Source organism: Amblyraja radiata, chromosome 31, assembly GCF_010909765.2.
Source record: "Amblyraja radiata isolate CabotCenter1 chromosome 31, sAmbRad1.1.pri, whole genome shotgun sequence".
Lineage (NCBI taxonomy): Eukaryota > Metazoa > Chordata > Chondrichthyes > Rajiformes > Rajidae > Amblyraja > Amblyraja radiata.
The window spans coordinates 25,651,409-25,677,719 of record NC_045986.1 but is presented as its reverse complement, the minus strand read 5'-3'; the positions used below and the strand labels follow the sequence as shown (position 1 = coordinate 25,677,719).

At 43.7% G+C, this 26,311-nt stretch overlaps 1 protein-coding gene across 2 annotated transcripts; it reads right to left on the bottom strand.

The window, feature by feature from the left end:
• Nucleotides 1-5,169: 5,169 nt before the first annotated feature.
• Nucleotides 5,170-24,213, bottom strand: LOC116990472 (sphingosine-1-phosphate phosphatase 2-like). 2 transcript variants are annotated; one of them, XM_033048192.1, is made up of 5 exons: nucleotides 23,899-24,209; nucleotides 17,385-17,543; nucleotides 14,724-14,903; nucleotides 11,222-11,311; nucleotides 5,170-8,583 (listed from the first exon to the last, which is right to left on the bottom strand). In XM_033048192.1, the coding sequence occupies exons 1-5, from the start codon at nucleotides 24,121-24,123 to the stop codon at nucleotides 8,041-8,043; spliced, it is 1,197 nt and encodes a 398-aa protein (XP_032904083.1). In that variant the 5' UTR covers nucleotides 24,124-24,209; the 3' UTR covers nucleotides 5,170-8,040. The 2 variants fall into 2 exon arrangements, with proteins under 2 accessions (XP_032904083.1, XP_032904084.1); XM_033048193.1 differs by lacking the exon at nucleotides 17,385-17,543 and having other exon boundaries at nucleotides 23,899-24,213.
• Between the last annotated feature and the right edge of the window lie 2,098 nt (nucleotides 24,214-26,311).

Genomic DNA, 26,311 nt, shown 5'->3' with positions numbered 1-26,311 from the left:
TCCACAAGGTAGACACAAACTGCTGGAGCAACTCAGCGGGACAGGCAGCATTTCTGGGAAGATAGAATGGGTTATTTTCTCTCTTCAGAGATGCTGTGTGAGTTGCTCCAGCATTTTGTGTCTACCTTCGATTTAAACCAGCATCTGCAATTCTTTCCTACACATAATCTGTCACAATCTCCCATGTTTCTGTATGGTGGGTATATGGAACAAGCTGCCAGAGGAAGTAGTTGAGGCAGACATTATAACAATATTTAAAAGACATTTGGCCATGTACATGGATAGGAAAGGTTTAGAGAGATACGGGTCAAACGCGGCAGGTGGGACGCGTTGATGGGAAATCTTGTCGGCATGGGCAATTAGGGTCGAAGAGCCTGCATCCATGCTGTGTGACTAACTATTGGGTTGCAATGGTTCTTCAACGTTTCAAATGTTTTAAATGGTACATTGACAATCCTACATTAACCATGCAGTGTAGCATAGGTAATTGGCCATATTCCTGCTATTGTAATCACCTTCCTGTGTTCATATTGGCCTCAATCTGAGCATTTGTGCCCTCAATCTGTATCTTGATGGTGGTATTTGCCTTAAAAGAGGTCTATTCATTTGATGTGCTAATGAATGGACTTCAGTTCCCTGCAGTAATGACCAAGGTTTTAACAATGTACTGTAATATCTGTGGAGTTTACTGCCACTTTGTGCTGTCTTCTACTTCAGCAGATACTAGGCATTCTTTCTTATTCATAATACTTTTACAGTTGGTATTTTTTCTCTTGTGTTTAAATTTGCACCTCACAATTAATCATGAGTTTCACAGGCCCAAGCTGTCAGTATTTAGTCACAAGGAACTGTAGATGCTGGAATTTTGAGGAAAACACAAAGTGCCGGATGAACTCAGAGGGTCAGGCAGCATCTGTGGAGAGAATGGACAGATACCAATTTGTTCTCTTCAGAGCAAAGGAGGCGAAGAGTGATTTAATTTAGATGTATAAGATGGGTGGCCCAGATAAACTAATTCCCTCAGTAGGTGGATAAAAAAACTAGGGGACCTAATGTTTTCACCCTTCAGGTGACAAAGGTCTAGAATTCACTGCCTGTAAGGTGATAGAGGCAGAAATCTCAACAGATTTAAAGTATGTTTAAAGGCATTTGAAGAGACTGCAAGACCGTGGATCATTGTTGGAAGGTAGAATTAGGTTGGGCAGCACTCCCTGGACTGGCACAGGCATGATGGCCTGAATGGTCTTCTGTGGTGCAATTTTTCTCTGGTTCCACAGTCCTTCAGCAGATTAGTAACGAAGTCTTGGTCAGTCCTGGAAAGTCATTCAGTAACAGCTTAACGCTTGAAAAAAGACCAGTGAGAGTGAAACCGCAAATCTTTAAAAGTGCCTAATCGCTTCCAAATCTCCCATTCAGTGACATGGACCCGCTTCAAGAGCAAGCAACTTTCAGACACATTTCCTGGTCATCTTGACAAGCCTCCGGCAGGCTTAAAAAATAATCTTACTGAGAGCTGATCAGTTATCTAGATGGCCGTTGCTGCTCTCAGTCCTTATATAACAATTATGAACTCTGGTAATATGAATGCTGTGGCTCTGTGATTAAAGCAGGCAATCTTTAATTTACAAATTAGTTGAATTCTATCATTACTTCTTCATTTCCAGCCTGATCTTTCAGAGTAAGGAGGCCTCTTGGGAAACTGGAGTCAATTCATTTATACCCAACCTTTTCAAATTTTACAACGCACTCCAATTCTTTTTAATTTGCTAATGTTAACATCTTATAATCAGTGGATTTTGAGTGGCCTTTGACAAGTAGAAGCAGTGGCTCAGTGCGGCACTCAACTGTTTGAACCGGATCCCCACTGAATCTAACTGGTTGTCAGCAATAAATCCAATAAAATAAAGAATTGTCCTTAACCAGAATTGGTATGAATGTAGAGCTCACTGATACAATGAACAATTAAGGCAAGTAGCCAGGAAGGATTTAGGGCGAAACGCAAGGGAGAAAGGTATAAAATACATTGATAGAGTGAAATGTAAAGAAGCAAGAAGCCGTTTATATTGGGTGTAAATGGTAACAGGAACCTATTGAGACATTCAGCCTTTCAATGTTGGAAATGCTTCACAGTCCGTTGAACTATTAGTTAGAGCAACTGTTCTGTACAGGTCAGAACCTTTTTTGCGTATTACTTGAATTTTCATTCTCTTGTACTATGGACTTCTTGTGTAGATCAATGTCAAAATTTGTTCCTTATACTCCCGATGTTGGTTGTGGGATAGATACAGGCGTGTTACTGGGGAGAATTTCCCGATTTTCTTATCCCAGATATGGGATGGAATCACTCATCAGCAGCAGAATCTAGTGCTTATAAACATTGATACCTCTGACTGTACAGCACTCCCACAGCATCTGTCAGTCTCTGTAACTCCCGCAGCTCAGTGAGTGACAGGAAACATCCCATTTCACAGTTAGCAATTCTTATTTGGCTATGCCCTCGCAAGGTCACTGAAAGAAAGTGTGGCATCTCATCTTCATTGCATTCACTTGATAACAATCAGTAGCTTGAGTGAAAGCCCTCAGATACAAGTAGTGCAGAGATTAGTAGAGGACACATCACATTAACTGCAAATAATTTTAACCCTCGCCTACCCAAGTGACAATCTGGAGGCACCCTTAGGTTCAGATCTTTATCACCTTTGACTTTAAACACCCTATTCAGTGGATATTTTGTCCCTCAGGAGTTGGAGATTGTTCTTTTTATACTCTTGATGTATAGTGTCAGCAGGCATCGGCCCTTCTTCAGCACCCCCTGGTATCACTGCTTTGCCAATGATCCATCCCTTCTGCCTCCATTCATATCACAGAAGTGAAGCACCCATGTTAAGAAGATAATAGCTGGAGAAATATTCATGCACTTAGCCAAAGTAGCTTTTGCAATAGGAACTCTTCCACATTCTGGAGAATATTGCTCCCCTGAATAAAATCAGCACGGGTTCTGTGAAACTGTGTTGTGAAAAGCTTCCCCTCTGTGAATTGACCCATAATGGGTTTTTTAATCAGACAATTGTGACCTAATTTTAGAAGCAACCTACAAAACAAGTTTTGCGCAAGAATTGACGTCACGCATACATGCTGAACATTTTGCATACACAAGGGCATAACAATCATGGGGAAAATTTCTGTTTTGCTGCATTTGTGTGGTTAATGCATAAAATATTGATATTCGCCCATCAAGCTTTGGGAAGTTTTGAGATTGTTAAAAACAATGAAGAAGCATTTGCTGGCTTATATTAGAGGGAGCTATCCTATCTCTGTGGTTCTTGGGTGTCGATGTAGTAGCATTTTAACGAGTGCCAACAATGTCACGGTGGCGCAGTGGTAGAATTGCTAGAGACCTGGGTTCGATCCTGACTGCCGGTGCTGTCTAACAATTTTGTGCGTTCTCCCCGTGGGTTTTCTCCGGGTGCTCCAGTTTCCTCCCATACTCCAAAGACGTACAGGTTTCTAGGTTAATTGGCGTTGGTATAATTATAAATTGTCTCAAGTGTGTGTAGGATAGTGTTAGTGTGCCGGGATCACTGGTTGGCGTGGATTCAGTTTCCATGCTGTATCTCTAAACTAAGCTAAACAATGGGGCAAATTCAATTGGCAGCACTTCTATCCTAAACATGGAAGAGTAGAGAGCATGAGGATTGAAAGAAACTAATGTTGCACTATTTTCCTAAACTGAACATGTCTTTATCTCCTGTCTGAACCTGCCACTCTTGAGTCTCGCATCTCTCCACTATTTGCCAGTTAACTTGGAAACTCACTGCCATGCCAACACTGAGCGAGAATGGCATTTACAGATTTTTAGTATATTATTCTGTACCTACACTTGTACATGGCTGCTAAACTAACATAGCCTTGCTACTCCCCTCACAGTGGTTTTGTACCTGTTGGATACCTGCAGGCTATCTGTTTGGAATCGCTGCAATGGTATCTGCTGATGACTGGTCACCTTAGTTTCCATCTCTGGTGAACCAGACTTTCTCACGAGGAAATGTGTTGCACCTCCTTTTCCTGTCTCATCACACCGTATTGACATCATTCGAACGGTCCCTACGGAACTCCATGCTGCAACTTGTCCACTGTACCACCTGTCTGTGCGTTCAGGCACCCACCTCTGTGTAACAAAACAAATTGCCCTGTACATTTCCTTTAAATGTTACCCGTCTCCTTAAAGCTCTGCCTGCTAGTCTTTGACATTTCCACTCTCGGAAACGGATTCCGACTGTCTACCTATGTCTTTCATCATTTTATACATATACAATTCCATAGAACTACAATTATTTCAGTACAGAATCAGGCCATTCAGCCCAACAGATCCACGCCTGTGTCTTTGCAAGAATCTTATTTATTCCTATATGTAAATCCTTCTGTCACTTTCTCTCCTGTTTGCCCACTAACTTCATTTATTGCTTCAACTACTTCCTGTGTGAGTGAGTTCCAAACTGGGTAAATAAGCTTCCTCTGAAACATCTGCACATGGAAACAATTTCTCTACATGTGCCCCGTGCGTCAAATGACCTCTCAGTCTACACCCCAGAGAATGGAGTCCTTTCATTCCTTCGTGATGACATTTCTATCATGTCACTAGCCTATGATCATTCTCTGGGTGAACAAAAAGTTCCTTCAGATGCCTTCATTACCCCCATACCTCAATTTAATGTCCTCTGTTTTATTCACCTATAATATGGGAATTGGATTCCTGCAGTCTACCCTCACAATATTCCTCATAATTTGATACATCTCAAATCATAACCCCTCTTAACTTACTCACTCCAGGGAAAACAAAACTTGCAGTCTCTCATAACGAACGTGCTCCTTCCCTGACAACAGCTAAAACTGCAATCAACACTGTAAATACAATCATTTCACTCTTTTAAATCTCCATTCTCTTTGCATTATTTATTGTACTTGTGTGTGACTTGATTGTACGCATGTATAGTATGACTGACTGGATAGCATGCAAACAAAACGTTTCACTGTATCTCCTCACACATGGCTATAATAAAACAATACAAATTATCTTCCTCTCATTTCCCCCTACATATCAGGTGTATTCACTGCCCATCAAGGCTCCCACAGTGGATCAAGTGTGGACAGACCAAAGAATAATGACATATGATGCACCTCATTTATGCAAGCTCTAGAAGTCATAAAAACTACAACATACTTTACAAATTATCATATATTGCTTCATAGCAGCAACAAAATAACAATAAAACTCACAAACAACTCAATTTCCGTGAATTGCTCTTCTCTGTCATTTAACCAAACAGAAAATCCCAATAAATCCTTTATAATTGAGCCCTAGGAACTGCAGATGCTGGTTTGAATCGAAGATAGACACAAAATGTTGGAGAAACTCAGCGGGAGAAGTCCTTCTCTCCAGAGATGCTGCCTGTCCTGCTGAACCAGCATTTTGTGTCTATCGTTATAATTGCTAGGTTGTCTTAAACGGTGTCTTTCTATAACTTGGGAAGGGATGGGTTAAGAGATTTCATGCAATGGATCTAAAAATTAAGGGATTTCAGTCCATTAGGAATTGAAACACTGGGTCTGAATGGGGAGCTGTAAATCCAATGGGATTCCATTCAACAGACATGTAGGGGAAAGAATTAAGTCCTCTGGAATTTCAGATGAATGGCAAGAATAGGAAGTGGTCATTCATTAGAATCTGTACAATAGTTGTGAAAGGGTGGTGGGTTAGTCCATAAAGATTCTATACAATGGGCTGAACAGACCAAGTCTGAAGGAAGACACAGACACAAGGAACTGCAGATGTTGGTTTACAAAAATAAAAGTGCTAGAGTAACTCGGTGCATCAGGCAGCATCTCTGGAGAACATGGATGGGCAATGTTTTGGGTTAGGACCCTTCAAATCGATTGTAGTAGGAGGGGAGAAATGTGGACGAGAGGTGGTGGAGGGACAGAGTGTAGAAATAGTTGAAGGGGGTTTTGATTGGCATATGGTTGGACAAAAACCAAAGGTGAAAAGTGTGAGATAAAAAGATAAGGATGGAAAAGGTGTGAAATATGAAGCCAGAGGAAGGGATATGTGCAAATGGATGGGGGGGGGGGGGTTAAGGGAAAAAGAGAAATGGGCACATTTCTCCAGAGATTCACCACTCTGTGTAAAAGATGATAAGGTGCAGTTCCTCCTGATTGTGTGTGGCCTCAATTTGGCAATAGAGGAGGCCCAGGGCAGATCAGTATGGGAAAGAGAGTTAAAATGGTTAGCAATGGGGAGATCCAGCAGAGCAAGCAGCAGTGTACACTTGGTCTCGCTGATGTAAAGGAGGCCATATTGGGAGAACCAAATGCAGTAGAAGAGGTCACAGGTGTGGAACGAGAAGGAAATTGGACTCAAGCAATAGAAGTTAACTGGAAATGATTTGAATTCCAAATTGGAATTTTCTTTTATTTTAAATTCATTACACGAGGGAGCACCCTTAAATATTGGGATACAGTACTGGGATTTCAGTAATCAAGATTGAACAGAGGCATTTCAAATACTGTATTTTCAAAGCAGAATGCAAATTCATTTTGTGGCTCATCTGGGTTCTAACAGTCAAGTGTGTCTCTATTAACATTCACACCAGGGCAAGAACAGAATGATGTTGCAAGAAAACATCTTAACATCATAACATGTGCATAGAATATGTAGATATTGCTTTCCTGTGTGATCTTCATTCTTGTTTCCTCCCCCAGGTAAAATACCTTCATCATGGTTCTCCGAGAGTTAAAGATTCTGACCATCTGAGTAGTTCCTGTATTTATGTTTTCATTTTACTTTAGTAGATTCATGTTGGACACAATTGCTGAAATTCTGTGACTCAAAAGCTCCTGCCGAGTGCTCCAGAATACATGACAGCCTCATTAGCAACAGGCCTCCACCAAACCCAGGTATTCCTTGCAGCTCTTGAAAGATCTGGAATCTCCACCCAACCCAATTAATCCCCAAGACGCCAATCTGTGGTATGGGTTTGGAGTTGGGATGGAGGTGAATGATGGGTTGTTGGGTGTCAGAAGTCCCCGCAGTAATCTAGAGACATGTAAATGTACTCAACATCTGTGTGATCTGTGGAGCTCTGCACATCCAGTCAGCACCTTGTCCACAGGTGAAGACTTGTTCACAGTCAGCACCCCACATGTAGATCTGCAAGCCGAGTCAGTGAAGGCCTGTGGGTCAGGTAAGCCAATTTCATCCCCACTGGTAAGTCCAGATCAGCTAAGTGGTTGGAATTCTGAAAAGTTATAATGCTTTTTAAATTGTATAAAATGTAGAGGAGAACCAGGGCCATTTCCTAACTCTTCCAAGGGCAGCACTGTGTCCCACCCTCTGGCCAGAGATTCCCTGAAGACAATGGCCACCAGTTCATCGGCTCACAAACCACCACCGCTGAGCTCATTAAATCAAATGGAGAGCAGCTACCAGAGTAATATTAGCAATAAAATTTAGCCCATCGAATGGTCTGTGATGGAACCACTGCTGATAATGTTTAAAGCAAATGCTGCACCCAACCCAGATGTGGAGCAAACAAACCATTCAAAATCTGACTCGGGTGGGAATGAGTTATCTGTTAAAGAGCTAAAGGCATAGAATTAAACTAATTGTTCCTATACTCAATCGTCAGCTATTCATGTTCTCCACAGATGCTACCTGACCCACTGAGTTACTTTGTTCCTATACTCCATACTGACTGTGTATACCCTGAGAGGCAGTGCAAAACAAAGATCCTAAATACAAACATATTTGCCAAGGCAACAACTGAACAACAAGAGAAGAATGTCCATCTCCTGCCAGAGAATTTGTAGCTCGTCAATTGAGGGATGTTCACTATAGAACATTGACCTTCTGTCCCTCAGATTGTTGACTAAGCCCAGGCTGAGTCCAAAGTCCAACAGACTAATTGGTGCGGCCTTCTGCACTATGTCCACCAGTAGCTCTTACAGATTCCTAGCATGCAGTGATGTACGTTAATAACAATATCAAAGTGATAAATATCTGTGCACTGCTGGGCACAGTGCAAGTCCAACCACTCCAAGGCATGTGTACGTAATATACTTGTAGGGTACTTCCACCCACAGGAGCTTCCGAGCCTGCTTGTCGCCAGGGGACACTCCAGCCAATTTGCAGACAAAAGCCAAGGCCACAGATTTTATAGCCTGCCGGGCAAAAAATACGATCACAATACCAATGACAAATCGGGCCCCCATCCTACAGATGAGCTCAATTGTCAGTGAAGGCATTTCATAGGGAGGAGCAGACACAGCATCCGGGATGAGGTTCCACTGATAATTAATCCAAGTGGCCAGAGTAGCTCCTCCACCTGCACTGACTATATTGGTGGTGTCACCCCTGGCTGTGCTCCAGTGATCCAGCTCAGGGTAGTTTATAGCTAGCAGGAAGGACAGAGTCAATGCTAACACAGGAGCAAAGTGATTCTTCATTTGAAAAGCCTCAATGGCATCCCAGAGAGGGTAGGAGACAGTTACCAGCACAGCAGTGATGGCAATTCCACAGAGCACATCCTGAAGAAGAGAAGAAAACATGAATTGTGACAGGCCATGGGAATAAATTTCATATTAATACCAATCTCTCACCAAACTGGCATTCCAGAGCTAGGCACTTTCTAAATGAGGAACTAAAACATCTGATAAGGATCAAACATCACAAAGAAATAGTTACGTGTTGGAAGTTATTTGGGAGCATGCTAATCAATCTCGAATGTGCAACATTTACCCCTACTTGTTTAGTATGGCACTAAAGTGGGTGGTCTGTAGATAGCAAAGATGGTTATCAAAAATCACAACAGGGCAAGTGGGCTGAGAAATGGTTAGTTGCATTATAATACAGACAAGTGTGACGTGTTGCATTTTGTGACTGAAGTCGGGTCTCGACCCGAAACATCATCCATTTCTTCTCTCCAGAGATGCTGCCTGTCCCACCGAGTTACTCCAGCATTTTATGTCTACGTTATGTTATAGTTGTACAAGACGTTGGTGAGGCCGCATTTGGAGTATTGTATTTAGTTTTGGTTGCCTTAAGGGCCCTAGGACTTGAGGGCCTGAGCTATTGGGAGAGGTTGGGCAGGCTAGGACTTTATTCCTTGGAGCGCAGGAGTATATGGGGTGATCTATAGAGGTATATACGATCATGAGGAAAATAAGTAGGGTGAATGCACAGAGTATTTTATTCAGAGTAGGAGAATCATGAACCAGAGGACTGGTTTAAGTTGAGAGAGGAAAGATTTGATAGGAACCAGAGGGGCAACTTTTTCCACACACATGATGGTTGGTATATGGAACGAGCTGCCAAAGGAGGTAGTTGAGATGACACTATAACAACATTTAAAAAGCTTTTGGACAGGTTCATGAATAGGAAAGTTTGAGGGATATGAGGTAAATGGAGGCAGGTGGTGCTAGTGTAGATGGGGCATCTTGGTCAGCATGGGCAAGTTGTGCTGAAGGGCCTGTTTCTATACTGTATATCTCTATTAGTTTTAGCGATGCAGCAATGGAAACATGTCCTTCGGCAAACAGACTCCACGCCAATCATCAATCACTTGTTTACACACTAGTTCTCTTTTATCCCGCTTTCTCATCCACATCCAGCACGATTAAAGGCCATTTTTAATATAAGCCAATTAACTGTCAAGCCTGCATACCTTTTGGATGTGGGAGGAAACTGGGGCACCCAGAGGAAATCCATGCAGTTACAGGGACAATGCAAACTCCACACAGACAGCACCCGAGGTCAGGATTGAACCCAGCACCAGTTGCACCACTCTGACCCGATTTTCCTGCGAACAGTATTTGGCTCTTATTGGGGGATGGATTCTAATGACACCCGTTAGTGTCTTATTGAGTAGTCATCCTTAATAACCCATTTCCAAATGATATTGGCAGACTATTTGACCCTAAAAGGAATCACATCCCAGCAAAACTTTTGTAATCACCCATCTTACAACAAACACACACTCCAGGTTGGAACAAGTTCCGGTGAAAGCCTTACAATGCCTAACCATTCATTAACAATTCAGACTTTGTACAAAGATAGTCTTCTATTTCATAGTTTATCCTCCAGCTAAAATAGTGAGTGTTCTTGGACTGAGATAACAGCAGAAGCTTTTAGTGAACAGAGAACTTCTATAACATTGCTGATTTTAGCTGTTCAACACCCAGCAGTAATAAATACTTTGGGCTGGGCAATGTTTGTCAGTATTGACTTGAGTAAGTCAACAAACCTGAGGGTGATGGAAATAGTGGAGAGGGTGAATAGTCTGAAGCGCTCTCATGTACCCACGGGGTAGTGAGCAGACATACTGTTGGAAACCAAAAAAATTCATTTTTTCAGATTTAATCGACTTTTAAAGTATGCCACCTGCTCTGTGCATTTTGGTTTCCATTTTTATTTAACCCTTTGTGAATGTATGCAATGCTGCCATGGCAATACCTATTCTCCATTCCTGGATATCATGAAGACTTTCAGAATGAACCGTATATTGTGCGTCTTGATCCAGTGCTAGTCAGAGTCAACAGCAGCAACAGGAGGTTCGCCTTTCTTGACGTATTTTACAAGTATCTGGTGTCACAATTTGACCAATTTATTAAAATTGCTTAATCGCTGCGTTTTGAACTCTTAGCTAACGAGCTGTTGTCCAATTCTACTTCATGGGGAAACGGTGAAGAGGGTTCTCTGGCGGAGTTGTGAGATGGAATGGGTTGGTGAGTAGGTGGGATGGGATTGTAATGAGAAGGTAGGACTGAAGGGTACAGTGAGAAGCACTGTACATCGGCTTGGGGGATCTAAAGGGACGGTGTGGAGATGCAGTGGGAAGATTGATGGGGTAAACTAGTGAGATGAAAATTAATGCAAAAGTGGATTTGATAACAATGTCAAAAGAAGGGATTTGATAAGTTTGCAAATGTCAATATTTTGTTGTGATTATTCCTTCGAACAGTGCTGAAAGTTGTATGCCTCAGACATAGCCTCCTGCACTCCTTAAAGCACAACCATTTCAGTTGTTTTTTATGTTAGATTATGTAACTGCTCATTACATTTTAGCAATGTGGTTCATTTTATGTTAAATCTGTTGAACATATTAAATCATAATGCAAACCCTCATCTATAGAATGCTTTGTGCCTAAATCCCTGTGTGTGCCTTACCAGAACTGTATGCATTCCTGTGTAAATACGACTGAGCGAGACCAAGGTACAAATGACTACAGCAAATACCAATGCCAGCTCAAAGGGGTACTGAAAAAAAAGAGACACGGAGTTACTAATGTGTTCGATACCATTCTCTCTGCACTGCCCATTAGACAATACAAGGACAGGAACCACACAGGTTAGATTCAGAACATATTTAAAACCTATCGAATTCTATTTCCCTCTGAGGTCAGTGCTAATTCAAGTGGGAACAGTTGCAGTCGACACTCTGGATCTAAGTAAATGTGATGAGACTGGGTTGCTTGGGATAAATATAATCCTTGACATCCAAAATCATGAACCCACATTTCATTTCATACTATGGGACTGATCTTCAAATGTTCGGCTGTATGTGTTCTAATTCTGGCTGTGCAATGCGTCACCCATGGTCCCCAGTCAATGTCACAGCTTAATCCTGCTCCTTGCATCTTCTTGTGTGAAATAAAGATCCCACTACAGACACAGCTCTCTGCTTTGCAAAGCCCCAAGGCTAACAAATACATTTTATAAGCCAAACACACAGCTCTCTCCAACGAGCTGTGCCTGTGACCTTTGAAAGAGAGACTGTAGTGCAGTGAGACCAACTCAAATATTTCCAGTAAACCCAGGCAATCTCAAGGAACAGGCAAGATCGGGACTAGAGTTTAACGAACTCTAACCCGAGGAAAACAGTCAAAATGGCGTTTTAGCTTCTCTGATGATTTGGGGTTTAAACTGCTGATTTTGTGTAGGGGATTTCCATATCACCATAAATCAAACTAGAATCGCATCATTTTACAAAGGTTGAGTGTATGGGTCCCAACACAATCCAAGCAACGATCATTCCATAGGTGCATCCTCAATTTGTTATGAATGTTTTGCATTTCAGCTTAAACGGACAGAGACCACTTTCGTTCAAAGGTCAGAACATAGCACTTTCAAAAGACTAGGAACAAAATCTAGCCTCATCTTACCAAAGCTGCAGTGAAAGTGTCATTCTGACAGAGTGCTGCCTTTCAGACTGATGGAAAAAGTATTCTTCAAAGAAAAGGAGGAGTTCTATAGTTCATGTCATTGTTTTTTAATCCTGTACATCATTAAAAATAGATTATCTCCTCATTTAACACTTTGTTTATGTTTAGAGACAGCTTGGAAACAGGCCCTTCAGTCCATGCCGACCATCGATCACTAGCTCATACTAGTTGCATGTTATCCCAGTTTCTCAGCCACTCCCTGCACACGAAGCACAATATACAAAGGCCGATCAACCTACAAACCCGCTCTTCTTTAAGATGCGAGACGAAGCCAGAACACTCAGAGGAAACCTAGGTGGTCAGAAAGAGAACATGCAAACTCCACACGGACAACAGCCAAAGACAGAAGGTACACAAAATTGCTGGGGAAACTCAGCGGGTGCAGCAGCATCTATGGAGCGAAGGAAATAGGCGACGTTTCGGGCCGAAACCCTTCTTCAGCCAAAGACAGAACCCAGGTCTCCAGCACTGTGAGGCAACAGTTCTACCAGCTGCACCACTATGCTTAACATTGGCTCCCACATTTTCAGCAACTAATTATGACAGTACAGGTACATGTATCTCCAAGCAGGAATGGGGTGTCCAACAAAATCAATGTTATAGGGAGAGAATCCGTGACCAGTAGTTAACCTGCACTGTGCGTTGCAGATTGGTTGTTTTGTTAACTTTTTTTCTGCCTGACCTGCAGCTCTTTGTGGAGCAAACTCAGAGCAAAACTCTTTGCTTGTGAGCTTGGTGAATGTGGATGCTGGAATTCTTTTTTCGACACTCAGTAGTAACTGATTAACCAGATAGGGAGTCACTTTCACAGCAATTAGATTTTATTGAGTTTGGAGATGACCTTGCCAGTTATTTTAAAGGCTTCTTGGCAGCTCTGCTCAGGGAACACCTGGTTCCAGTTATCGAGCTTTTAAAGCATGTTCCTCCTTGTTTAGCTTCCTCTATTATGGAGTCAGTGTGAAAAGACAGTGAGAGCCTCGAACCGCAGCAATCTCCCTCTCTATCTCCGCATGCGATGGTCTGTGATTAAGGAGATTAGGAAGGGGGAAGCAAATGGTGAGGAGAGAAGTGTTTGTGTGTGTATTTCTGTCCATTCATCAGAGTGGATGTGTGCAATCACACAGGGGGATCCATGCACCCGTCAGGGTTTACATACAGGCCAGTGAGCTGTGAGTAGCTGCCTTACAGCGCCAGAGACCCGGGTTAGATCCTGACTACGGACGCTGTCTGTACGGAGTTTGTACGTTCTCCCGTGGGTTTTCTCCGTGTGTTCCGATTTCCTCCCACACTCCAAAGATCTACAGCTTTGTAGGTTAATTGGCTTCAGTAAAAATTTCCTAACCAGCTGACACGTGCCACAGGGCAGAATGTGCCCACTCATCATCACTCCACAAGAATCACAGAATGGCTACAGAGCGAGAGGAGGCTTTTCAGTCCATCGAGCTCTGTGCTGTAGAAGCCCAGCTCATCGACACTTCTCCAACCCCTCCCCATAGCCCTGCATGGATAGGAAATGTTCAGAGGGATATGGACCAAATGCAGGTAAATGGGACACCAACCTGTGAACAACAAAACGGTGTATGTGTAATTAAATGAAGGGACTGCCACATTTTATACAAAGAGATAACAGGCAACAACCAAAGAATTAGACTTGCATGTTTAAGAAGGAACTGCAGATGCTGGAAAATTGAAGGTAGACAAAAATGCTGGAGAAACTCAGCGGGTGAGGCAGCATCTATGGAGCGAAGGAAATAGGCAATGTTTCGCATCGAAACCCTTCTTCAGACTTGCATGACACCTTAGCAATATCCAAATGAGAGATCAGTATAGGCAAACTGGGCAGAATGTTCTGTTTCCTTGCTATGACTCTAAGTAACGATCCATCCACCCCATGGTTGCTACTAAATCTGCCTGCATTCCCTGTTGGTTCATTGCTTGTGCCTCATTTGTATCTGTCCATATCCACCCATCCCCCAGAGTCCTGACCCTTCTGTTGATGGGACAAGTTCTCTCACTCTCGACTGTCTACATGCTGTGAGACCTTAAATACCTCCAAACAATCCCCTCCCACCCTTCAAGGACAATCCCATAACGAAGAATGATTCCAGTCCATTTGCTCGGTGCCTTGTCTGGGCCATGTGCCAGACACGTCACGATATTTATGGAGGATACCAGACAGGTCGTCAGATTCATTGTCTGGAGGTGAAAGAGACAAGTAAGAGGAATGTAATCCAACTTGGACACTGGCATGGCAATGGGTGAAGGCGAATCAGAACTGGGCATGGTGCAAGGAGAAGCCATTGATTTGTTGTCCTCCATGTTGTGCTGCACCTTTAGTAGAATAATTGATTCATCGTTGAGAGAACTAAAATAGAGCAAAGGCAGGCATTTCAGTTGGACGAAAAACATCCCAGCACTCAAAGATAAAGGAAACAATTCAGCCTCACCTTGTACCTGTTCATAGTGGCCAGGAGGAAGGTGAAGGGGATAGCAGTGGCCGCCATGGCATGAGTGGAAGGCATCCCATACTCCGCATCCACCCGCACCTCAAGCTTGATTACTGGAGGTGACGGAGGTCTCGGCCATCTTAGGACATCTTTGGAAGTCTGCCCAATGTACATCACAACCTGCGGAAATGGGAAGGCGAGGAAAGAGACTTCCAAATGAGGTGGTAAGAAGCTCCACAGTTAACAAGATGCTTCACAACATCCTTCCTACTTGACAATCCTGATCCTCCACTGGCAGGTGTCAGGGCCCCAACACTACTGGTGCACTTGGGAGCTTCTTATTACCTAGCCTGACTAATAACCATAGTTTCCGCTCCAAACCGGGTGTTTACTCAGTCCTCCAGAGGAATGGCTGGACCCAGCATTATCTAGAAGCTGGAAGTCTATTGAGGAAAATCACTGTCAAACCCTTGGTCTAAACATAAACTGGGGATCTGGGGAAATCTGCGGAATTGGGTACTGATTTTGGATGATCAGCCATAATCATATTGAATGACGGTGCTGGCTCGAAGGGCTGAATAGTCTACTCCTGCACCTATTTTCTATGTTTCTATCATTGTTCATTTTGAATTATTCTCTGCCTTTCAAGTCCAATTGAACTAATGATGGCGATGCTCTGGGGAACCATTATTCCTTCCCATGTGCATGGAACAACACAGCACACTTCTTCCTGTGGACCCACTCTGCAATGTCTCCTTATAAAGGATCCCTGTTTATGTAAGGCCGATTCATTATGAAATGTTCCTGTTGCTGGGACATTACTGGAACCAGCCAATCCTCCGGGAACTGAAATCAACTTCCCGCTCACTACTTGAAGCAAAACCCCGGGGAACATTTACAGAGGTAGGTTTTATTTTATTCTAAGGACATATTAATTAAGGTACTGGAGATAACAAATGTTGATGGACTGCCAAGAGCCATCCAGTCAGGCTTGGAATAGGCTATTTAATTCCCAATTCACTGTGGAAATGGAAAAAGATCTAAGTCAATTAGGAAGTGAATGATGGTAGTCATGATTAGTCTCCCACTGTGGTTTGGGCAGAGTATTAGATAGTATTTCCGTTACTTCTTACAATTGTCTGACTTTTGGATAATTTAACTATATGTTTAATTTATCGACCTGTGCTGCATATAACAATTATACAATCAGAAACATGCTGGGAATGCCCAACAACGCAGGCAGCATCATTGGTTGGAGGAATATTTAATATCTCAGGTCAACAGCCTTTCAGAAGTGGGCTGAACTTTACATCGCCATGTAAAAATTACAGAGTGGGTAAATGAATGACCTGATGAAAACCGATATTTTGCTTTGTATCATAACCGGAATCTTTACTTCAACCTGAATGATTAGCTGATTCTAGGTGCTTGGAGGCAGTTTTTTTTTCCCTTTCACTGACAATGATCCTGACCCATTCACAAAATATCTTGGTAAACTAGTTCTGCGCCAGATAAATTACTGTGGTGAAGTAGCTTTGTCTGTAATTAGGCAAGGCATGTGTGAACGTATTCAACCAGAAAACACCATTTAATCAGGAGTGAGTCAGGGTTTAGGCCTCAGCCAAATATAAACTCACAGGTTCCAAACTCTTGCAACACCCCTCCCTAACCCTCCCCTCATGTCCCGCCCCAGATATCAACTAACAGCTGGGATCTTTGGCACTGAGATTATTCTCTCTTCATGTTAACACTCTCATTAACAGAACAATCATAATCTAAAGAGTGTTGGGCTCAAATAGCTTAGCTTAGTTTAGAGGTAGTTTTAAAGGTACAGAGCGGAACAGGCCCTTCGGCCCACAAAGTCTCTGCCGACCAGCGATCCCCATATACTGGCTACCCTAGATATTAGCGACAATTTTACTGAAGCCAATTAATCTACAATCCTGTAGCCCTGGAATGTAGAATGAAAAGGGAGCACCCGGAGAAAATCCACGCAGGTCAAGGGGAGAATGTACAAATTCCGTGCAGACAGCACCCGTAGTCAGGTTCGAGCCTGGGTCTCTGGCGCTGTATGGCAACAACTCTACTGCTGCTCCACCGTGCCACGGTGTCATTGAGGTTTCTGTTTACACTATCTCTTCAATCCAGAAATCAGTACATTAGATATACTGACATTAGATGTTTCTGTCCAATTATCATGACCCAACCAACCAGGATTTGACAAATTAATAATGAGAAATATAGATGCCTTTGGGGCTGAATCGTTAAATGTTTTAGTCACTCAAATTAGGGATGTCCCCGCGTGTTTCCCAATCTGAAGAGTTGATCTGAATCAGCAAGTGAAGCTAGGGTGTGACATGCATGGCTCAAGATCTTTAGTGGCAACTGTCAATAAGCATAGGTCAGTGCAATCACCACTTGAATGTAGTATTCACTGGATGTAGTATTCACTTCAGAGTAAATAATGGCAATATTTCATTGCACTTTTCACATAAGAAAATATCCCCAAGGAGTTTCACTGCATAAAATGGAATCAGATAGGAAAATAAAGGCATTGTAGCCATTGTGGTGCCAACCACCTTGAAGGATTGTTTCCATTCTAATTCTTTGTCATTTAAGTTATTACCCACCCATGAAATATATACAAAAGAAGAAACTCACTGCCCAGACATTAATCACTCTCCGAGCAACATGTGGGTCAATGTTCCAGTAGCAGAAAGGAAGGAAGGTGATGTAAAAAACCTCCTGGCCCAACGTGGCAGCAAACAGGAAGAGGTAGTAGAGGAAATAATTCTCAATCTTGTACTTCTTCTGAGGAATCTAGAGGAAGCATACACACACACACACACAGTCATTGGGATCTGAAGATTCTGCAGCAGTCAGGAGTGGACTTGGAGACAGACTATTGAACTTGGTGAAAAACAATGTGGTGTAAGTCAAATCCCCCAATAATGCAGGAAGAATGGCCTCCTGGTGTGCATTTCTTGATCGTCAAACTCAAGAGTGTTGAGTCAACATTCTGTGCTATAAGAGTACAAAGGAACTCTGCAGGTACACTAAGAATTACAGCCCGTATGTCTGTAGCCTCTTAACTGACCTCTGCAGGAACTCGCCCAGTGTAACTGGATAATGCTCTGAAAGGAATTACCATGAGCAGAATTAGGTTAGTATATGGTGCAACCATAACATCATATTATATAGTAAAATGCTGCTCCAATATTAATTTATCTTCACAATAATACAGTAAATGTATTCTTAAATTGATGCGTATATTGTCTTTCATGACGCCGAAGCACCTTAGAGTTGATTAAATATTTATTCAATTGTAATCACTGTGTTGAAAATGCAGCAGCCAAGTTGTACACTGCAAGGTCCTGTAACTGCTGCTTATCATGACTCAAATAGAAAAATGGGAGTAATAGGGAGCAATAAATTGTGCTTCGGGCACTGGTCAAAGTAAAAGTGAAAAAATATAAAGTAATTAACCAGATAAAGGAAATAATACATCAGAAGAACAGATTGGGGTATGTTGAACCAATAAATTTACTATAAATAAAATCACAAGTTCAGGGAAAAATAGGAATGAATTGTTGGCATAAACTTGAAAGATACGGTGCAGGCACCGAATCTTTGACATCGCTGCAAAACACTCAGTACTTGGAACAAAATTAATCTATCTATAAAATCTGCATGGAGAGAATTTTCCAAGTGATAATAAAATAATTCACTTTCAGTTATAAGGCAGGATGTAAAGTGTAAAAAGGAACTGCAGATGCTGGTTTAAACTGAAGGTAGACACAAAAAGCTGGAGTAACTCAGCGGGATAGGCAGCATCTCTGGAAAGAAAGAATGGGTGATGTTTCGGGTCGAGACCCTTGCTGCCTGTCCCGCTGAGTTACTTCAGCTTTTTGTGCCTATCTTAGGCAGGATGTAAAGTCAGGTTATGCAAGTAAGGACACAGTGGCTGATGGAAACACTGCTAGGATTCCAATGGGATTTGTCTACATCACTTGCACTGGGCACCCTGATTCTGATGTGTTAGTGCATTGATGCATAAACTAAGAAGCATGATAGTATTGGGGGATTTAACTTTCACATGGATTGGGATGGCGCAGCAGTAGACCTACTGCCTTGCAGCAGTGGAGAGATCCGGGTTCGATCCCGACTACAGGTGCTGTCTATACAGAGTTTGTCCGTTCTACCTGTGACCAAGTGGGGTTTCTCCGGGTGCTCCTGTTTCCTCCCACACTCCAAAGACATACAAGTTTGTAGGTTAATTGGCTTTGGTAAATTTGTAAATTGTCCCTAGTCTGTAGGATAGTGTTAGTGTATGGGGTGATCACTGGTGGACTCGGTGGGCTGAAGGGCCTGTTTCCATGCTGTAACACCAAAGTCTAAAAATAGGCCCAGTGGTTCATTTCAACAAGACATATGCTGAAAAAGTGTATCGAGTTTAGCTCCTGATTGGCCACAATTGCATTGAATGGAGGTACTGGGTTGAGTGGTAAAATGCCCAAATGCCCGGTTCATATTCCTATGATTCCAGGATAAATAGTGAAGACACTGGGGTAATCTCCAGTTTCTGGAAAAGTTCCAGCATATATAACAAACATAACACTTCTATTTAAAAACAGGATGAACAGGAAAAACAGGGAACTATAAATCAGTTCGTTACTACAGAAACTATAGATTGGTGGAATTCACAATGAGCAGGGTTTTTAAAAATGGCTAACAACATTCTGACATAATTTTTAAGGCATTAGGAAAGGGAACTCACATTTAGCAAATGCAATCGAGTTCTTTGAGGATGTAACTAGCAGGGTACATAGCAAGTGGATGAGTGTGTGGATTTCCAAAAGGCATTCAATAAGATGCCACAATAAAGATTACTGTACAACACCGTGACTTGCAGGATTAAGGCTAGTGTATTATTTCGGCTAACTGCTTGGGCCTCGACTGTTTGACATCTGTATTAATAACAGATGATGGGATAGTGTGTAATGTATCTGGGTTTGCTAATGGTACAAAGATAACAAAGTAAATTGTGGGAAGACAGATGTCTGAATAGGGATTTACACAATTTAAATGAGTAGGCAAAAAATACAGAGAAATGCAAGGAGGTCCACAGAAATGTAGATTATTCTTTTATTCATGCAACACTATTATATGTTGATATTCAATGAGATCTAGAATCGTATGGAGGTACAGCAATCTGTAAAGAAGAGAAACAGAATGCTGGAGATAGAATATAATGGCAAGAAAATCTTAGAGACAAAGAACTGCAGATTATGGAATCATGAGCAAAACACAAAGCGTTGGAGGAATAGCAGGTCAGACAGCATTTTTTTGGAGAGAATGGGCAGGCAACATGTGGGTGGGGGCCTTCTTCAGAGTAAGAAAGTCTTGCTGTAACTATATGGGGTTAAGGCAAGATCACATCTGGCACACCGCAAAAATTTAATTTGGGAAGGATATACTTGCCTTTGAGATGCTGCACCTGGATACAGGAAAAGTTCACTAATTCCTGGAATGAGGATTGTCTTCTGATGAAAGATTAAGCAGAATGGGCCTGCATTCTCTGGGATTTAGAAGAAATTGAGAGGTGATGCCATTGAAACAATCAGGGTTCTGAAATTAACTTCACAGAGTAGATGATGTGAGGGTCTTGCCACTGGTAGGTGGAATTTACATTTAAAGGGGTGCTTCGTCTTAGGATATTAGGCGAGGGAGAATTTCTCTCCGTCATCTATGACTCCTTAGAGTTTTCTATCAAGACTAATGGATGTTGTTATTAAATATATTCAAGGCTGAAACAGGTGGATTTTGGAATACAGGGGAAACAAATGTTGCAAGAATCAGACAGGACAGTCCATATTCAGGGACAGTTTCTTCCCAGCTGTTATCAGGCAACTGAACCATCCTATCGCCAATTAGAGAGCGATCTCGAACTACTATCTACCTCACTGGAGACCCTCGGACTATCTTTAATCAGACTTTACCTTGCACTAAACGTTATTCCCTTTATCATGTATCTATACGCTGTGGCTGGCTAGATTGTAATCATGTACAGTCTTTCCACTGACTGGATAGCACACAACAAAAAAGCCTTTCACTGTACCTCAGCACACACACATGACAATAAATTAAGCCAAACTCGAGGCAGTGCAGCCTTTCCTTAAGAGTCATACAGCACGGAAACAGTCCCTTCGGCCCAACCGCGGTGGTGGGGCCTCTCGGCGGTAGTGGGGCCTCGCGACGAAGTCAGTGGGAGCCTCGCGGGTCAGTGGGCGCCGGGGAATTGTCGTGGCACGGGGGAATATGGGGGGAGGGGGGAAGAACAATGGAGCACCCAGTGTGGGGGGGGCCGCCGAGAGGAGGGGGGAGAACAATAAACAATGGAGGACCCACCATGGGGGGGCGCTGTGAGGGAGAAGGGTGGGAAGAACAATGGTGGACCAGACGTGGGGGGATCGCCAGGAGCAGGGGGATGAGGGGACGGGGAGAACAAAGGAGGGGTCGGCGGGGATACTTGTAATGTTGTCAGCGCCCTTTATGTGATGACTATTTGCATACTTTAGATATGCAAGCAAAGAACTTCACTGTGCCTTGTCACATGTGACAATAAAGCATTCCATTCCAACCTACCCAAGCCAACCAAGGTGTCCCATCTACACCTTTTCCACCAGATTTGCCCATATCCCTCCAAACCTTTCCTATCCATGTCCTTGTCCCTAATACAAGCCAAATAATTTTGTTTAAACCATGACCGTCTAAATCAAACAGAAGAGTGCAACCCTTTGAAGCGCAGCTGCTATGGCTAATAATTAATGCAGTGTCTTAAAACTATTTTAGTCAGTGGCCAAACTGAGTGGACAACAACCAAAGTGAGGTAACAGAAAATAAATGAGTCCTGATACCAAGACTACAGAGCCACTTCACCAGACGATTAATGTCAGCTCAACTCAAGCTGTCTGCACTGATCTTAGTATCTCAGCACTGTGTCTGCACACAGGTTAAATATTTATGTGTAATCGGAAATTAATTCATCATGTACATTCCTCCACTTTTATATGTATTGACAGAATGTCTACAGAGTTTGTGAAGAGAGATCTGATGTTCCATAGCTAGCCTGGTACACCACCACTACTGGCAGCAAGAAAGTACAGAGTCAGTACTCTTTAAGTTCCTATACATTTGTTGCCGAGTTGAACAAAACCTAGAGTGCCCGTGGTTCCTCCAGCATTCTAGGCTTGTCAATGCAGCAAATTAAATGAAATTCCAAGTACCTTACATTAACTCAGCGCACAAGCAGAAATCTGAGAGCAACTGATTGCAACTGTGTGGCACTGTCACCTTGGTCTCAGAAAACTGTAGGTTCAAGTCTCACCCTGGAGTTCCCAACCCATAATCCAGGCCAACCGCCCAGCACCAGCATTGAGGAAAGCTGCACTATCGGTCAACAAGCTTAACTTCCAAGGTAGACACAAAATGCTGGAGTAACTCAGCGGGTGAGGCAGCATCTCTGGAGGGAACGAATGGGCGATGTTTCGGGTCGAGACCCTTTTTCAGTCTGAAGAAGGGACTCGACCCGAAACGTCGCCCATTCCTTCTCTCCAGAGATGCTGCCTCACCCGCTGAGTTACTCCAGCATTTTGTGTCTACCTTCGATTTAAACCAGCATCTGCATGCAGTTCTTTCTTACACAAGCTTAACTTCCATCTGCCTAACATAAATGCCAAAGATTCTATTTCTCTGGCTTGCTCAGTATCCTGAACAATATTTATTTAGCAACCAACATTTCTAAAGCAAATATTATGAAGTATTGTGATAGATCTTGCAGTGCACAAATGAGCTACTATATTTCCTACATGACACCTTATAACAATAGTGGAATGGATAGGGTGAATGCAGTCTTTAACACAGGATGGGGGAATCAAAAACCAGAGCACTTAGGTTTAAGGTGAGAGGGGAAAGATTTAACAAGAACCTGAAGGTGGCCGTCTTCTCATGAAGGGTGGTGAGTATATGGAACAAGCTGCAGAGGAAGTTGTTGAGGCAGGTAATGACATTATTTAAAGACATTTGGACAGGTACATGGATAGGAAAGGTTTAGAGGGAAATGGGCCAATTGCAGGCAAATAGATTGGGCTTCTTGGTCAGTATGGATGAGTTGGGCCGAAGGGCCCATTTTCATGCTCGATGGCGCTGAATGATGCAATTTCACATCTCAGGAACAAATGGTATTCCCCATATCCTGAGAATATGTTGCATTTCCAGACTTTTCTAGCACCAGAACATCCTACCTGAGTTTAGGATATCTAATCTGGTTGGAATTTTTTTTGATTCTTAGGCGATTCCCTCTCATTCTGCCACACTCCATCGAATGCAGGCCGACTGACTGACAGTTTATCATTTATAGAGCGATATGCAGAACAAGGAAATGTGAAAAGGTCCTATTAAATGTCTGTGTACTAAGCACCTAGTAACCTTCCTTATTTTGAAATTAGATCTGATATAAACGATAGGAGGCCTCGCCTTCAAGATCAGCCACCCAAGCTCCCCGGAAACCATGCAAGTGTAGCCACAGTTTACAGTGACATTGATTCCCGCCCAGTAGGCCCCACGCTCAGTCCATGCGGCCAGAGGGTCTGAAGTGGGCGTTTGAAGAGAGCTGTTGCAAGCAGGAATGAAAGATTAAAATAATAGCGGGCGGAGCACTGGGCAGTGCCAGGGTTCACGATGTTGTAACAAGTGGTCAGCTCTGTCCTTCGGCCACTGCAGGCGTTCAGGAGGGTTTTAGATAAGCACATGGTTATGCGGGAAATGCAGGGTTGTGGATTATGTGCAGGCAGGCAGCAGGCAGGGGAGATTAGTTACATTTGGCATCATGTTCGGCACGGACATTGTGGGCTGAAGGGTCTGGCTGTTCCTGCGCCTCTGCTGTTTTGCACAACTTCCGATCATAGCATTTCCTTATTTAACCCCTGGGTACTGAGGCCAATGGAGACAAATATAACTGCAGCTGTCAGATGGGTGCAGAGGGATGCGGGCCCTCCTGCTGGTGGACAGATTGGATGTGGGTGGGGGTGGGGGGTGAATGTGAAGTGGACACTGCCTCGTCTCTCGGGGGTCCCGCTGCAAACAGAGGCCGGGTCCATGGGGTCGCTGCACTCACCGCAGTCCGGGTCACGGCGCCGTTACTGTCCCCGCCCGCCTGCTGGCTCCAGGCGTCCCGGAGCCGGGCTGGGGTCGCTCCCGCCGCCGCCGCCGCCGCCTGTGTGTCAACCTGGGGCCAGCGCCGCTGCTCCGGCCGCTGCGGCGAGAGCGGGACGAGCCCGCACTGCCTCTGGAACTGAGCCACCAGCTCGGGAGCCCGCAGTGCGGCGAGCAGCGCGGACATGTCTAATGTAGATGGACTCCGACCTCCTCACCTGCCCTGCCCGGCCCGACCCGGCATCTCACCTGCCCTCCCTCGCTACATGCCCGCCCACTCTCCCCACACCTGCCATTGGTGCTCCGGGGCTGGGAGGCGGCGGCCACGGCCCACGATTGACAGCAGCACTGCACCACCCCTGCTCTTGTCAAAGTCCACACTGGTGCTGGAGGTCACATCGGAAAGCGCATCCATAAGCATATCCCTGGCTGGTGTCTGTGATATTCCGCCGCGGTACAGAGTTCTAGTCCTTCATGTTTTGCAGACACAACCAACTGCAGCTTCTGAAATCTTGAGCAAAACACAAGGTGCTGGAGGAACAGCGGGTCAGGCAGCATCTGTGGAGGGAATGGGCAGGCGACGTTTCATAGAAACATAGAAAATAGGTGCAGGAGTAGGCCATTCGGCCCTTCGAGCCTGCACCGCCATTCAATATGATCATGGCTGATCATCCAACTCAGTATCCTGTACCTGCCTTCTCTCCATACCCCCTGATCCCTTTAGCCACAAGGGCCACATCTAACTCCCTCTTAAATATAGCCAATCAACTGGCCTCAACTACCTTCTGTGGCAGAGAATTCCACAGATTCACCACTCTCTGTGTAAAAAATGATTTTCTCATCTCGGTCCTAAAAGACTTCCCCCTTATCCTTAAACTGTGACCCTTTGTTCTGGACTTCCCCAACATCGGGAATAATCTAGCCTGTCCAACTCCTTAAGAATTTTGTAAGTTTCTATAAGATCCCCCCTCAATCTTCTAAATTCAAGTTGGGACCCTTCTTCAGACTGGTGGTGTAGGATGGAAAAAGCTGGAAAAGAGAGGTGGGGACAGGGCAAAGTCTGGCGAGTGATAGGTGGATACAGTGGGGGAGTTGGCAGATGGGTGGAATAAGTGACAAAGGCTGGATGTGGAAAGGAGCCAAAGGGCTGTTAGACACAGAGAGGGTGAGATGTAAAGCCCCACACATTGCCCATCCATTCCCTCCACAGATGCTGCCTGATCTGCTGAGTTCCTCCAACACTTTGTGTTTTGCCCAAGAATCCAGCACCTGTATCTCCACGTGGAAACAAAGAACTGCAGCTGCTGGTTTATACCAAAGAAAGACAGAAAGTGCTGGAGTAACTCAGCGGGTCTGAGGAGCATCTGTGGGGAAAAGGATAGGAGGATTCTGGACTTCATAAGTAAACAAAAACAGGGCAGCTGCATAAAATTTTGGTTCTGGTAACACTGGTTAGTCCACAAGTGGTATTGATCAAATTCTGGTTACCACACGCTAGAAAGATGTGGCAGTCCTAGAAATGTTGTAACTTAATTCACTTAATTGGTTGCAGGGCTTCTACTTCTACGCTTTGATCTTCTACTCTCTCTACTCCTCTTTACATTTCCACGTGACATTGGCCGGTGGCACTGACGTCACCGCTCCCCTCATCCACACCCACCTCAATCCCTCCAAGCACTCCATTCCCGTCAGACCAATCCCAACCTGGGCATCAAACCCAGCAGTTTCTTGCCCATTCCCTCCCCACCCACATCTGGGACACCTTTCATACCCTCCACCATCTTGATAAATTCAAAGCTGGTTCATCTTTACCACAATGTCCGTGCACCTGCATCGCCCATTAGGAAGGTCTGTGGGGCTTCCATTTCCTTGTGAAACAAACACCAACCTCTTCCCCTCCACTAACACTCTCATCTGCTTGCCTGAACTTGTCCTTCCCCTCAACATCACTTTCACCTCCTCCCCTCGGTCCTGATGCAGGGTCTCGACCCAAAATGTCAACTTGCATCTTTTGCTTCCACAGATGCTGCTTGATCCGCTGAGTTCTATTAGCATTCTGCTTTTTGTTCTAGATCCTAGTATCTGCTGACTCATTCGTCTTCATACTGTAGCCCATGCTGAGGTTTAGGATTAGGTTTATTATTGTTATGTGTACTGAGGTACAGTGCAAAGTTTGGTTTTGCATACTAGCCAATCAAATCAAATAATACTATAGATCAGGGGTGGGGAACCTGCGGCCTTCTAGGCCATTAAGTGCGGCCTTTTGAATGAATCCAAATTTTGTAGAACAAATCCTTTTATTTTTATTAATTTGTTTTTGTTCGTCTTTTATTATTTTAATTTTAATCTTAAAATGAACGTGGTTGAAATACCAA